The 15,631-nt window shown below is 36.0% G+C and overlaps 1 protein-coding gene across 1 annotated transcript in view; it reads right to left on the bottom strand.

The window, feature by feature from the left end:
* The window catches only part of LOC121422406 (coiled-coil domain-containing protein 33-like), a 30,871-nt gene extending 16,467 nt beyond the window's left edge, over positions 1–14,404 (bottom strand). Inside the window, exons 1-10 of the mRNA XM_041617421.1 lie at positions 14,313–14,404; positions 11,127–11,460; positions 10,279–10,508; positions 9,381–9,593; positions 8,556–8,707; positions 7,609–7,772; positions 6,797–6,906; positions 5,872–6,065; positions 5,418–5,538; positions 4,753–4,888 (exon numbers count right to left, since the gene is read on the bottom strand). Coding sequence (XP_041473355.1) covers positions 4,753–4,888; positions 5,418–5,538; positions 5,872–6,065; positions 6,797–6,906; positions 7,609–7,772; positions 8,556–8,707; positions 9,381–9,593; positions 10,279–10,508; positions 11,127–11,394 — 1,588 coding nt within the window. The 5' untranslated portion in view covers positions 11,395–11,460; positions 14,313–14,404. The remainder of the gene's footprint in view (positions 1–4,752; positions 4,889–5,417; positions 5,539–5,871; positions 6,066–6,796; positions 6,907–7,608; positions 7,773–8,555; positions 8,708–9,380; positions 9,594–10,278; positions 10,509–11,126; positions 11,461–14,312) is intronic.
* Positions 14,405–15,631: the final 1,227 nt, after the last annotated feature.

The following is a 15,631-nucleotide window of genomic DNA, read 5'->3' as shown; positions in this document are numbered from 1 at the left end:
AAAATGGTAGGGATAAACAAACAAAAAAAATGTTGAAGTTTCTACATACTTATTGCTTTAGAAGTCAAGCTGACAGAGGTACAATGACCTTTAACCCTTAGAAACAAAACAATACTGTAACTTCAGTTTCAACCAATGCCATGAAGTTTATCGAGGCTTGAAGTTGATAGGTTTGTAAACATTTTCTTTTCTTTAAAATCAAATTCTACATTGCATGTTGTTTTCAATAATATAGCAAATGTTTAGGGAAGAGTTTTTTTTCTGAAAGGGGGAAGGGTGTTTCACAAAGATTTAATTAAGTATGACTAAAATCACAGTTAAATTCCCAGTTGCATGTAGTATAAAATGCATCACACCATTGGACAGATCATGCCCAAGGGATGCACGCTACTGTATATGAATCAGTGAGATCGCTTGTTAAATCTCATGTGGACATTGGCACTTGAGCAATGATCACTATTAGCAACACAAAACTCTTTGTGATACGCCTCACCCCCAATGAAAATACAATCTAAAGTGAACATAGAAAATAACATCAAGTTATTGGCCCGCATTCTGAAGTAAGATAAACTTAAAGGATACACACAAAGAAAATTCACGAAAGTGATGATTATAGACAAATTATATATGAATGGAAAGATCTTGTCTTTTTATACACAAATATGTCACTAAAAAGTCTTACAGATGTCGTGGAAATGCAAGAAATGAAATTAATAGAGACCCTTCTCAGCCCCCCAGCCGCCCCCAGGCAGACATTCACGCGATCGAAAACAGTCGAGAATAATGACGTCACATGATCGACTTCACACTATCTCTCTGTGCATAATACACTCACTGATACACCTTCCTGGTCTCTATTTTTCTTCGAATTTACCGTTTCCTTCATGTGTTGTGATATCCGATTTCGACATCTTCAGACTATAAGAGAACCAGAACTGTGTTACTTTGTCAATTTTTTATTGAATTGTGAACTGGAAAGACCGATTTTGTTCAGTCGACAGTCTTCGTTGTGTTGCTCTGAATATTGAAAAACTCCAAGCTGTACGGTCCCATTCACTTGCTGCCGATGCAGGTTACGCTGTATGATCCAGTCAAAAGTCAAGGTAAAGCATGTTTGGAAACTGCAACTGTAGTCTGTACTTGTTCTGACGATGCATTCAGGTCAGATGACAGATACAGATCTGATATAATTTTAGAATCATGCATTTTGGCATGACTACTATTAAAATTAAAAAGTCTTTATTTTAGAAATAATGTTTTTGCACAATTCCAGCAGATTTTTCTTCACAAAGACTGTCTTCAGTCAGATTTCTAAATAAACTGGTCAGGACTCAGGCGATTAAATTATTTAGGAGCACTGGCATGGACCATGGCTGAAAATATGCTGTTTCAGAGGAATGTTTGGCATTATCGTAGTTTTTGTCACCAGTCCATTCACTGCCGTTTATTTCGTCAACGGCGGTGATCCATTGACTTTGTACACAACGAACGCACAAACACCAAATTTCACGATAAGGGATTAAGGCCGAATGTTTTCACAATAAGGCCAAATATTTAAGTTTTTATTATACACAGGTCTAGTACCCAATGCGTTTATGCTCAGGAGGGCCCTGTATCGTATACATCCAGATACACAGAATTATATCACCATAATGCCGATGTCATGAAGCAAGACAAATTTTCAGCAGTGGTTACCCTGATCATGCTGATTCCTGGCCAAAACTAGAGTCTGGTGTTTCTTTCTGATTAGAGTGCTTCTACATATGAATGCGTAGTGCCTTCAACATAAAACAATGAAGATAAATGCACTCTTTGTAATGACACAGAGTACCGTACCTCAAGTGATTCACTACCGCTAAGCGGTAAGTAGAGTGGGGCCTACACAAACATCACTTGAGCGTTGAGGTAGAGCACCAGTGTTCTGAGTGGAATTTTTCAGGTGTCTAAACCTACTATTATTTGTTGTTGACCGGGAATTACATGCCACCGCACGTCATCAATCATCAAGATAATGAAATTCATACTTTGATTTGATTATTTAAATTATTTCTTTATTTTTTCTCTCTTCTACACACAGATCTGCACACTTGCTGACTCTGGTGACTTCTGGTCTCTGCTCGCTACTTCAATCTGGGAGATTCCATCATGTCCTCTTACTGATTTGGATATAGCCATTTTTTTTCTTCACTCTTTCCAGGAGCTACGGTGCAAGTTTTGGACTGATAATGATGCAACAGAAAATTTATCTTTATCGATCTTGGAAACAATTTTGAGCACAGTTTTGGAGAGAACTAAAAAAATTGACTTGGACAGGAATACAGCTTGTCGAAAATAAGAACACACAACTTAAAACGAAAAAACAATTTTAATGTTATTAGGGCATATTGCAAGAAATTTTCTAATCAATCACACGTCCCAAATCAATGGTAAGTCCTTTGATTAAAGGCAAACATGTGTAGTTGAACTGCTATTGCAACTCGACCTTATTACGCTTGAATTTGAATTTAAGACTTACGCTTGATTTGCAATGGAACATAAGTTTCTTGCAGTGCCCCATATTTGTGTTTTGTTATCAGATATCTAACGTGCTGATTTTTCTCGAAAGGTATAATATATTTGTCCTTTTAAACGGTATTTGAATATGGGTACGCCTTTTATTTGTTTTCCACAATATTTATTGCATGTACATGTATGAACAGAAGTGAAATATTTATTGTGAAGCACTGAATGTTGTGTGCTGTTGTGTGATGGTTCATCACTTTTTTTGTTCTAAGACTGTAAGCCTGGTGGGTGTGAGGAAGTGGCCTGGATGAAAGAAAAGTGAACATGTGCCCAATTACAGATTTGCATATTCTAAGACAATTTTGTTTCTGGATAAATATTGCTATGCATTCCCTACATTAAGAGTAAAGGAGAAGTCCACACAATCAAAAATTCATTTGAATTTAAAGAAAAATAAGATATTGCAGGAAATTTCATAAAAACTTTGATTCAAATTTATATAATTACTATTCTAACATTGAGAAATTTTGCCTAATTTATAAAACGATGATATGCTCATCTGTGTCGATGTGCAAATTACACTAACCGATTATGTCACACGCACTAAGTTCTTTTGTATTTTGTTGTTTGATATATTTACATGACATGTAGATTAGATATTTAATTTTCTAATTATTTTCTGAAAAATTTTCGGAGGGATTTTAATTCCTCCAAATAACATTTAGAGTTACAGTTCCGTAAATGTAACCTATTGTGTTCGGATGAAGAAATTCCTATACTCAAATCTGCAAAGAATTAAAAAACAAAATGCCACAAAAAAATTAGAAACGAATGTGATGTGAGTGACAACACTAATTTGCATATCATTGTTTTGTGACTGTTTTGAGTAAAAACAGCAAGGGAAATTACTCTATTCAAATAATTTTTAGTTGATGTGGACTTGACTTTTAACTCATCCTGTACCCCTCCCATCCCAAATAAGAGTAGAATCTAATCAAGAACTTGAAAATCAAAAGCAGCAATTAAGTAAGATTTGATAAATACAGGTCTGAATAGGATTTCACAAGAAAAAAAGAGAAAAAAAGCTGGGTAGGGACGAGAAGGAATAAAAAAAAAATTCTCAAATATCGAGTTTTGAACCAGGGTCCTCGCACACGACAAAACTATGGCCAACACGTTTGGCCACAGACCATTCCCTTCTTTACGGATGGCTTTTAAGATATATGAAACAAAGTCCGCTCGCCGCTGTGGGCTAATCATGTTTCGGCAATTCAACTGCAATTTCAATCATTTCGCGATGGATATTGCCGTGTTATTTTGTGGTTCCTGACTTTGTTACGTAATGAAATTTCATAATTTTTTTTCAGTCGTGACGAAGAATGTCTATGCTTTATATTGATTATAATATTAATTTGTCGCAAGTGTGATTTCTAAGTGAAAATATGCTTTGTTTATTCAAATATATTTCTTGAAAAAAAAAATCATTTTTTCTAAGCTAAATATCGGTTACCAAAATACGTTAAATGTGCACTTTATTTCACTGTTCAGTAAATTCAAACTTTTATCTATATAACAAGACCAATCTTGTGAGGAATAAACAATTCTAAGAGCAAAAAACGCTGATTGGAAAGATCATCTTCAATGGGCTGCTGTCAGCTCAGCTGCTCACGCTCATTGTGTGACGTCACTCAGCTGGAGCTCGCAAGAGGACCGATGGAAGGCAGAAATATGGCATGAAAATAAATCATTTTTGAGAGCTGATTTCTGCAAACTCTAATCACTATTTTGAAAAGTGAAGTTATATATCTGATTAGTAATACTTCCCCTTTACAATGATGACCACAAAAAGGCATTATAAAATACTTTGGATTCTTCGGGTGTCTACTTTAAACTTGGGTTTAAAGTTGTGGTTTAAGTATGGATAGCCAATTGTTACATAAATCACTAACAGTAGAGATATCATATTTCAGCTCATTTTGGCTCTCAAATCATTCATAATTGTCTAGTAAGTATAAATAGATAATGGTCTTCACCATCGATAAATCAGGAAAGAGCACATTAAAAATAAGAAACATACAACTTCATAAAAAATTTGAAACTTTTGACTTTCCATAATTTTAGCAGAGTTAGACCATGGTCTAAGTTAAACCCAACTTCAGAATACAGGCCAATGTATTCTTTTGAATCAATATGCTAATGCGCATAACTTGACAATACGATTACCAAAAAGCAAAAAAAGAAAGAATTTACCTGAATTGACATCATAAAGCTCAACCACCACGGCTGCTGTGCTGACAAACATGGATGCCAGCTCCCTCTCATGGCAGAAGACAAAGGAATGGTTCCACTTAGGCTGTGTGATTTCAGAAACATCGGCTAGCCAGAGCTGTACAAACAACAATGTAAACTCACAATTTTTACGAGTGTACCTTCCACTTCTAACTACAATTCATGTTTCATAGACAAATTTCTTAGCAATTATGGGTTGACTGAATTAAAGGGCTTCTTCACATGTTTTGGATGCTTATGAATATTTCAATATTCAAGTTTTAAAAGTATTTAGAGTGTATTTGTATTAAAGGACGCAATTCTGGGTCCTATTGAGAAAACCTACGACGATGACAAATTTTGCAATAAATAGTAAATGACTGTTATTGCGTAGTCATGGGAATGAGCAATTACAAACAAAAACATGTCATCTCAAAAGTCAGAGCCACATTTTTCTGACAGGAATTTTGCAAGCAAAATGGGGATTGCTGGAAAGCTAAAATGAAGATGCACAACATCGTCAACGACCACCAACTTTTGACAATGACCTCTTATCTCTCCATTGTGATTTGATGGGCATTTTCAAGAGATCCTCAACATTCCAAAAAGAGTGTGCAAAGTGGATGCTAAAATATGCTATCACTCACCTGTGAATAACCTTGATGTTTGCCCCTGGTTGCTGTGAGAAATGAAGATGGATGAGGGACCGGCATCTCCACCACTAAAGGTTCCACACTCAGCAGATGAGTGTGGTTATGAAAAGCATCTCTGGTTTAAACAACAAAACAATGATACCATTATACAATTTGATATTTCAATTGTGAAATATGTAAAGGGCATTTGTGGTTTCTGAAGAATTCAGTTACAATATAATATTACTTATAATCTTACTTCAAGTTAGCTGAATGCATGCTATCTCTCAATTTCAAATTCAATATACTGTGTTAATGGAGTAAAACAAAATTAAAAATCGTATTACCAAATAGTCAACCAACCGACAAATCAATCAATCAATCAACCAACCAACAGCAAATCGCTCACTAACTCATAAGAAAGGGTCAAGTCATCCATAATTTACGAATAGCTTGATGAAACACCTACCTGTATTTCTGATAATCAGGGACGATCTTGGTAACAGCCATGATGCAACCCATAGCATCATAAAGACGATGGTCCACTGATACTAGTCTTACTTCAAGACCATGGAAGGAGAAATCTCCACATTCAGGTAGCATGCTGAGCTTACGATAGATGGTAACATATAGATGGATTGAACTGGGTGATAAAGGTATCGCCTGTATATATCAAAAGATGCAGATAATTGTTTCATCAAATTACATGTTAGCTTGAGACTACAGTAGTTTAATAAGATTTCATTCTAGAGGTATGTGGCTCAGTGGATATGTCTCTGGACTTTGAACCACAAGGTTCGGGGTTCAAATCTCACTGCATCACTCATGTCCTTGGCAAGGTGTTTATTTACATTTGCAACTCTCCACCCAGGTGTAGTACATGGGTACCAGGTACGAAGACATTCCTTGAATGCTCGAGCGTCCAATCAGGATAGCCATGCTAAAGCCGGGGTAATAGTATGTAGCGCTAAAAAACATTTGTATTAAGCGCTATATAAATGTTGCATATTATTATTGTTATTATCATTACAGTAAGCTTTCCCTTTATAAAAGCAGGCGTTACATTTCAGACAATTATTATACCTTATTTAGTCAGATTTAAAGTTTTCAAAATTATGTAAAACCAATTTATTTGATGTTTACATTTAATTGCATTTCTGTTCTAATGATCTAATTGGCTACTTTCTCTGAAACACATAACCTAGCAATGACTAACAGATAGTAGTACAATTAAAATGGGCACAATCAGTCTAGATTTTATTTTTTTTCCTGATGTATCATGTGAAGTGTTTGGCAACAAGTCATTGAGCGAAACCACCAAATGTGGTAACTTTATTCCAAATAAATTCCTTATAGGTGTAACTATTAAAATGAACAGATAATTGGTATCTTACCTGTACTAGGTCTAAGTGATAGTGATGAAATGGTTCAAGCAAGGAGAGTGGGAGCTCAAATGTAGAGATGTCAATTCTGGTAGGTTGATCAACAATCTTCAACGTCAGAACTGCAAAGTGCGACCAAACAGACACATAGTTTAAATTCCTAAATTCCGGGGGGGGGGGGAGAGGGGCCACTTCCATTGACGAGTGGATACAATGCGCAACCATGGGGGTCACGAAACCCTTACCAAGTATTGGAAACAAAACGATACTCTTGGCAAGTATTCCTTGAATACATGTACAGCGATATTTTAATTGTTAAATGCCATGGACGTCGGTTTTACCTTTACCTACGTCATTGAGTTTAGTACGGCCCCACCTTCCACCCACACCTCGTGCAAATCAAACACTAAACACGTAGTGTTGACTGTTGGGGCAACAAGTACTGGAGCCTGCTGCAAGAAGAGTTGCCATTAAATGCAACTAAAAAAACACATGCCACTTGACACTTTCAACCAATAAAACAAAGAATATTATCAATTGCACTTTAGTGATTCTTTTTTACTTGTGTTTAAATGCAACTCTTTATGCAACAGGCAAATTTTGATGTTGTAATTTGTCAATACAGAATGCTCATTTCATCAAATAAGCCAATTAAATACAGGAGGGCAAATTCTTGTAAACTTGTTGTTGTTAGTGAATGTAATATTAGTTCTTTTTGTTCCCAAAATGGCTTTTCATGAAGCCGTCTGTAAATTGGGTGCGACCTTATGCATGGCTGGAACACGGTCTTGAGTGTTTATTTCTCTTTAATTCACCTCACTTACCATCAGATTGAGTTGAGGAACTTTCAGGGGCAGGTATCTTACAGCAAATAACATCCTCCCATACAGGACTCAGAGTAGGATCAACAGTAGAGTGGGTGCTATGCCAGGGAGTCTTTGCCTGAGGAGCAGCTGTCTTGCCATTGGAAGAACCAGGTACAATTTTCCTATATCACAAGTTAATGGTGAAAAAATAGTTGGTTCATTCTGATAAAAACTATCAAGCCTTTCATGAAAAATATTGTCATCAATTTCACTCTCAGCCAATCAGCTGTCACATTACCAGTAATATGATCAGTTCAGTGAAAACCTCACACAAGTCACTTCATAAAATTTTCCTTAGAAAAGTGATTCTTCTCAGGAAGAACTATTGGTATAGGGTGACTATCTAATTATACATTATCAATTTTAAATGCCCCTGTTATGGGTGAAAGGAAAAAAATACAATATCAATTGTTATTCTATTTGTGTAACTATGGATTAACCCCAAAATATATACACTTAATGCAATGAGGAGTTTTTCACAAATTTGCAAATGATCATCGGCAAGAAAAAACAAAACAACAATTCAAATATGGCATAAACAGCATTGCACTAAATGAATACAACAAAGTTATTCACATATATTAACAGATATTAGGGGGTCAAAGAATTGTTGTAATAAAACTGGTTTAGGCTTTCCGGAGACCAATTCTTTAAAGGACCTGGCAAATGTTTTGTAATACCATTCCTGTAAGAATAGAGCTTCTCACCCAATCAAATTCAAGGAAAGTTGTGAGTGTGAGATGAAAATTTTGATGTTACTCTCTCCTGATATCTGCGAGTCATTTGCACACACTGTAACTTCAATCAAATTGAGATTCGGCAGAAACATGACTTACTCCAAGTTAAAAAAAATTAATCTGGAATTAATGTGGATGAACCAAACACTCCTGGGTAAAAATACTTACCCTAGTACATAAGGGCGAGGGGTAGAGTTGTCCTGGAGGAGAGTCAGGCCACTGGCAGCATGAATGATTACAACAACTTCCTCATGATTTGGAAGTGCGACCATACCCGATGGTTTGCTGGGTTCTCTACGCTTTGGAGGGTCAAAGGTTACCTATGGATTGGCCAATATGAATTACACAAGATGTTATCACTATCAGTTTCAATTTCATGATAGTAATCATGAACTACAAAGAAATCAATCCATACAAAAAAGTGCTTTAGAGTGTACATGTGTACCACATGTCAGGAAAGAGAAAACGAATGAGAACTTAATACGGGCTTATGACAATTCAAAATTCTTGATTTTAATTCATATCAATGACTTTGATATTAATAGAATTGATTCGCGGTAAATGTCATAAACTTCAAACAGATATAGAAATCATCAAATCACACAAATGTTTTAAACTCTACTTTTCTACTCTATCTTTTTTAATATGTACCATTCATGGATGTATTGTATGAACTGATCTTTTGTGAAATATTTTTGTATATATGTATCAAAATGTTTTGTGAAGAAGTGTTTTTGTATTGTCAATAAAAGAACCCTGTGAAAGGGTTAATTTCCTTTTTTTTAATCCAACAAATTGGGCGAAAACAGAGGAACAAGTTCAATCTTCAATGTTAACAACAAGCTGATGGACAGACGGACCACCCGCATAATAGTTTGGTGATTTCTACATCAGGGAACAATTTTGCTCACCATATTTGATTAACATGTAGGGAGTCAGAAAGGCCTTTGAGCTGTCAAAGCCCACTCCCTTGATTACTACAGGAGAACTCACCACTGGTGGCATAGGAGGAGGGGTTGGAGTGCGCTGCCTGACCACCGGTTCCGGCTCTGGTTCTGGTATAGTCACAGGGGGAGGTTCTGGCTGGGAGTCTGGTATCTCTTCTGGTAGTGGTTCTGGCTCTGGTGTAGGCACCATGGTAGGGGAGGGGAGAGGGGATGGGGTGGAGGGGATTGGTGAGGGGGTCTCTTGTAATCGTAGGCTGGCCTGAAAGTGAAATGAATCAAAGATATCAAAGTAATTAATTTATAAAGTTTTAATTTTTGTGACAACAAATATGAGTTGCTCCTCTATATGTCATGTAATATAATTCTGACTTGCCATTTTAATGGTAAAAACACAGATCAAGCTAATCTTACAAAAATGTACTAACTGTTGAATCTCTCTTAAACCATCGAGTCTTTATGAAAAATATTAAAAATTTCATTTTTCTTTCTAAAAAGGCTACTTTAGCACTTACCTTTAAATTTTAGTGAATTCAGGAAGCTAGGGACAAAAATTATATCCTGAAATCTTTAGCTTATTCAATTATTTGGAATAGGTGTTATTAATGCACAGGAGGTGGGGAGACACACAGATATCTTATTTGGATCAGACATCCAATCAAAATACCGGTACACCATTTCATTTTGGTTTAGGCTTAACCAAAGCAAATAGTGTTTCTGAACACACGGCAAAAATCATTTCAATTTTCTATGAAAAGGTGCTATGGAATTAACATATATGTTAGAGAGATTTACTCACATGATCACCAAAAAAAAATGAAAAGTGCAAAAATTAGAAACCCTCTTTATAGGCTTTGGTGGTTTTTAGTTAAAATTTCATTCTAATGTTTTTATTTCTTTCAAAGAAACCAACTTGACAGTTGATGGACTTTTCCCAATAAACTTACTTCATATTTCACTTTGCCAAGCTGGACTAGGATAGATTCCTCTTTGAGTGTTGTGACAAGTAACAGCTCTCCTGATTTTTGGTATATCTCCTCACTGGGTCCTACATGTGAGCTTTTCTTATCTCTTGGGTAAATGAGGAATGAGGCCTCGGCTAACTTCACATTCTCTATCTGATCAAAGACGGCTATCTCCAGGATCACCTCTTTACCTCTTCCGTCTTGACATAAGCCTAAGAAGAAAAAAAGAAAATAAATATATGATGCATCACTTCCAATCAATAATTTACTACAGGCTATTCCTAATTCAGGATATCAAATTACATATTACATTTAATATTTCAGGATATCAACAAGGGTGATCAAAGCAGAATACAAAAGAAACAAATTTTGAATAAAAGAATTAAAGGACAAAGACCATGGGGATTGAAAAGGTTCATCACCATAATGAAATCAGCAATAATTATTGATGATGATAATGTAGATATAAAATTGTTTATCTTCATATTAATAATAATAATAACAACAATACTGATAATAATAATAACAAAAATAATAATAGTAACAATAACAATATTCATCATCATCATTAATAATAGAAATCAATATCACCATTTCTATGATACCAATACCAGACACATATGCAGTAGATCTAATCAATCAGTTTTAAATGCATATTGCACAATAAATGTTCAAATTCAGTTTTCAATTTATCTTGTATAGGTTTATATTGTATCCAGATTTGGCTATGTACAAAGAAATTGTTCTGAAAATACCATAATATTTATCTTTATTTTTACCAATTGTAGGGCTGAAAACATCCAAGACAAGAATACAGATCATGAAATTACCTTTAGGTAAATAGAATGTGACATCATTTTTGGTCAATGAGTGATATCCATACTGGGACTCTGGAGATATTGTCACCGCATCAGTGACAAATATGTGACCTTTGACCTCTTCTCCAGACTCGCCTGATTGGTTGACAACATCCTTCAAAAGATCCTTCCTTAATGGAGACGAGATGGTGAGCCGTACAAAGACACTTCCCACAACATTGATGAGAACATTGTTGAGTTTGAATGAGAAGACGAATGAGTTGTCTCCAGCAAGGCTCATGGTGTTTCTTCTACGACTTTGGGACTCAGATCTCCTCTACAATTTAGCATGTACAAGTCCTGACTCCTGTTGAATGAAGGGAGAAAAGAAATAGATTATTACAATTAGATTTCTAGATCAACATATGGGCTATTCCACGGTTACTCACGTTACATTTGGAGACACCTTGACTCATACTTGGACCTGTAACTCCATTATTATTGATAGGAACTTAACATCTTCTTATCACAACAAAGTACACAGTCTGACTATCCTTTGTATAAAAACAAAACTTGGGAAATTTTATTATGCTCCTGGCAAATCTTTTGAATGTGTCGGTTACTCACGTTACATGATTTGGACATGCATTAAATGAAAAGTCGACATAAGTGAAAAGTCTCCTCATGCAAGGCTTTTATGAAAGTTGATTATATCCATTTCAAAGAAGTATATTAGGGAGACAAACTTTGTATATAATTAAAAAAATAAAGAACACATGGTTTTTACTTGGGGTGCAGATAATGTGGTTACTCACGTTACGGTTACTCACGTTACATTTTGTCCATGTATGGTTAACAACACACATGTCATTAAAAATTCAATAATGTGTGTAAAATTCATTGCTAGGAACATCAAAAAGAGATTTTATACCAAAAATTGGAACAATTGGAGCTTTATTAGGGTGTAGGAGGGAAAGTATGATTTCGCTTACTAATTATGCATAAATTAGCATAATTGCTTAGTACCAATTTGCATGAAATAAATTACTGTATAGTATTGTAGATTATGTCCAAGACAACCTGCACGCAAATTTTCGGCGTGATCGTGCGGCCAATGGCCGAGATCTCAAGAAGGGCCTGGGATGCCCCCAACCCCCCCCCCCCCCCGGGCCATATCAACTCCCAAAATACCCCGGTCTAGATAGGGTTACAGGTATAAAGGGCATTCAATGTGTTGTTCGAACACTCGGAAGTTTGGTTAATCAAAACCAAGCCTTACTAATGCATTCTCGCATTGTGAATACTTCTACTAATATTCATTTTTTTGTGTGATTGTATGACTACTGATATTTTGATGAACAAAGAGTCACATCAAAGAGGTGTACCCTCATTTTGCTTTTAATTAATCAAAAATAACTTCACAACTCACCATGAGACTTAAAACTTGACATCCCACAGAAAATGTTACCTAACTGAATAATTTTTACTGGTTACTCACATTACCTGATGGTTACTCACGTTACAAAGTTACTCACGTTACAGTTTTTCTTCATCATTTTTATAAAAAAAATTGTACTTTTTAATGATTTTGATAGTCATCACTGTGTCAAAGATTGTTTGAAGGAAGAGAATTTAAAATCCCACCAATTAACTGTGAAGAATTTTTCTCTCAGAAAACAAAGTCAGTTTTTTCGGTTACTCACGTTACATCACCTCAACAGGTTGCAATATTCAGTTTTGAATGAGTACTACAAATTTACTTGAAAAGCTGTTGTGTATTTTAAGTAATTTGACCCTTCTAAACTTCAGAAATATATAGTGGTATGTTGTTGCAATAACAAAATGGTAATAAGGCATATTTCATTTTTCACTATTTTTCTTGTATTTTGGTACAAAATGGAAGACACAACTTTTGACAATTTTTTTCCAAAGTATACATATGAAAATAAACTTTTTGTTTCTTGTTCCTGAAACTATCATGTATGAAGGACTTAAAGTATTAAAAAATTCAAGAAAATATTAAATTTGAATTTTTAAGCTCATGTCCACCAACCTGTGGAATTGCCCATATCAATTAAATTTGAAGCTGTTTGGTTTGGTGAAATTTTCAAGGCGATTTCATCATTTGTCATAAAAATATAACAAATATCAAATGTACGATCCACGTCCATGAATTTTGAAGGGGTCTTAAACTGATTTGGATTTGGAATTGAACCGATCATGGATTTTTACCAGATCTAGTTATTACTAAAAATAAAATAGATCTCATAGTCTATACCAAAAAAGGGTCTTACTACACGTTGCTAACGTTAAACTGTTGAAAGCACAACAAGAGTCATCATTCTAAGATCGAGACAGGAATAATCATTGTTTCTATGGCATACCGTACTATGGATTTATTTATGGTAGTGGATCGTATTACCGAACACTTTTCATGAATTTGATCATATCAAACACATTATTCCAATAAAATTCACCAAACTTTCACCATAAATACACAAATACCTACAAAATATAAATATGCAGATATTTTGCCAAAATTGTTTTTCATTTTTACGACATCAGCTTCCGATCGGACATCTCTTCGCAAGTGAAATTTTTGGTCACTTGAAAAAGGTATCGTATTACCGAACGTGTGTTTTCTATGGAAAAGTTGGGAAAACAACAAAGTCAGTGATGAGCTATTTTGACCATATTTTATTGTTTTGAGGATACAAAGACTTCGAAATTGTGCTTTTGATCATTTTTCATCATTTTTCTATTCAAGTGTCCTGTACGTTGCAAAGGTTTGATCGTGTTTGATTATTTTCTGACGCATATGAAGCGTGTTCGGTATTTACAAGCAACAAGGCCAGTAGGTAATACAATCACTCACTATATATACTATCATCCCCTTTTTTATCCCAGCGTGTGCAATGAATGCATTTGCACACAAAACTCAGAGTCAGACAAAAGTTGCTGAAATCAATCAAGTGGGGGTATCACTAACACAGGACTCCATATGTAGGACCGTAACTTGTCCTGTTCGCAGTTAGTTAGTTGCCACTGCCAGCCCCAGACAGGGAGACACAGATAGCGTCAGCGGCTAGCCGACACAGTACCGATTTCAATAAATAGGACGTCATGAATTAAATGATTATCACAAACATTGCCCAATCATCGCCCAAAACACGCATTCATCAATCATTATCTATGTATCAAAGACAAAATCTCACTCACAAAGAGGCAAACCGTATGTGCAACAGCTGGTCAGGGGTCATGTTGTCATAGTTTCAAAAAGCTAGCTCGATTGCACGCAGCGCTAGCTAGCGCAGACGACGCGACGAAACCCGAATGGGCCCTCCCTCCTCGGCCTCGCCGGCACGGCCGACCGCCAATGCACCTGTCGCTCAAAATTCATGTAGGCTCTACCTGTACCGTATAATGCCAAATAAACACATTCTTTACTTAATTCTGCAGGGGCCGGGCCGCGGAACGGTGTTGAAAGTGGGGGAGGGCCTAGGGGATGCCTGATCCGAAAGGAGGAGGGGGGCGGGCTCCTGACCATGTATAAAACCACAATCAGACGGTCGATCAATTGTATAGGCCTATATGTCTGCATGACTCGGTTTTGGACAAAAAAAAGTGTGGGGGCGGGACTGCATCCCCAGCCCTACGCTTCCGCGGCCCCTGTTTAATTATTCAGTTTTCTAATCAATGTTGTAGCAGCGCTAGTGTTGTTAGTCAAGGCCCAAACCTCCAACGCCAAGGCCAAGGCTTTACTGCCCAAGGCCAAGGCTTCAATATCCAAGGCCAAGGCATGGAAACCCAAGGCCAATTAAGGCCTGAAAACCTCAAGGCTAAGTAAGGCCATGCAAGGCATTTAATAGTTATGGAACAATGAGCCAACAATGCTTAGGCGGCAGACATGGCAAAAACAGGGCAAAAGGGTGTGAGTGAGTAAACTGAGCGAGCAAACATTTGACCTTTGTACATGTAAAACTAAAATAATTTCATGATACATGTAGATTTAGACATAATATTTAAATCATAATAAAGTTACCTTTGTTTACATTTAACACATTATGTTTCTAGGCAATTTACATCGCAATAATTATTATTACCACGGTCATCTGATCCTGACATGCCCATTCTCAACGTATGTCTTTCTCCACTCCCTGGGACATGGTCAGCAGAACGTTTTTTTTTTTGGGGGGGGGGTCAAAGCCAAAAAGGGCACTTATATGTAAAAAAAAAAAAATGGGCAATTTTCAAAATATGATTATCAACTGCGTGAAGTATGTGTTTTGTAGAAATTAAGTTGAACAAAGCCTTTTTAAAGTGATTTCTAATTGATGATTGATTTAGGATTTACTTATCCGCAAGAGAGCGTAGCGAGCAGGCGGTTTTGAAAAAAATCCTGAACTTGTAAAAACCCAATTATTTGTCAATTATGGCGCTAATCACTCTTAAAAGTGTATCATAATTATAGCAATTTGTTGCCAGCACGAAACACGAGCTCAAACTTCTGGACATTTCGTGTAATAATACACGGAACA

The sequence above is a fragment of the Lytechinus variegatus genome, chromosome 10 (assembly GCF_018143015.1).
Source record: "Lytechinus variegatus isolate NC3 chromosome 10, Lvar_3.0, whole genome shotgun sequence".
NCBI classification, from domain to species: Eukaryota; Metazoa; Echinodermata; class Echinoidea; order Temnopleuroida; family Toxopneustidae; genus Lytechinus; species Lytechinus variegatus.
This window is presented reverse-complemented; position numbering and strand designations above follow the sequence as displayed.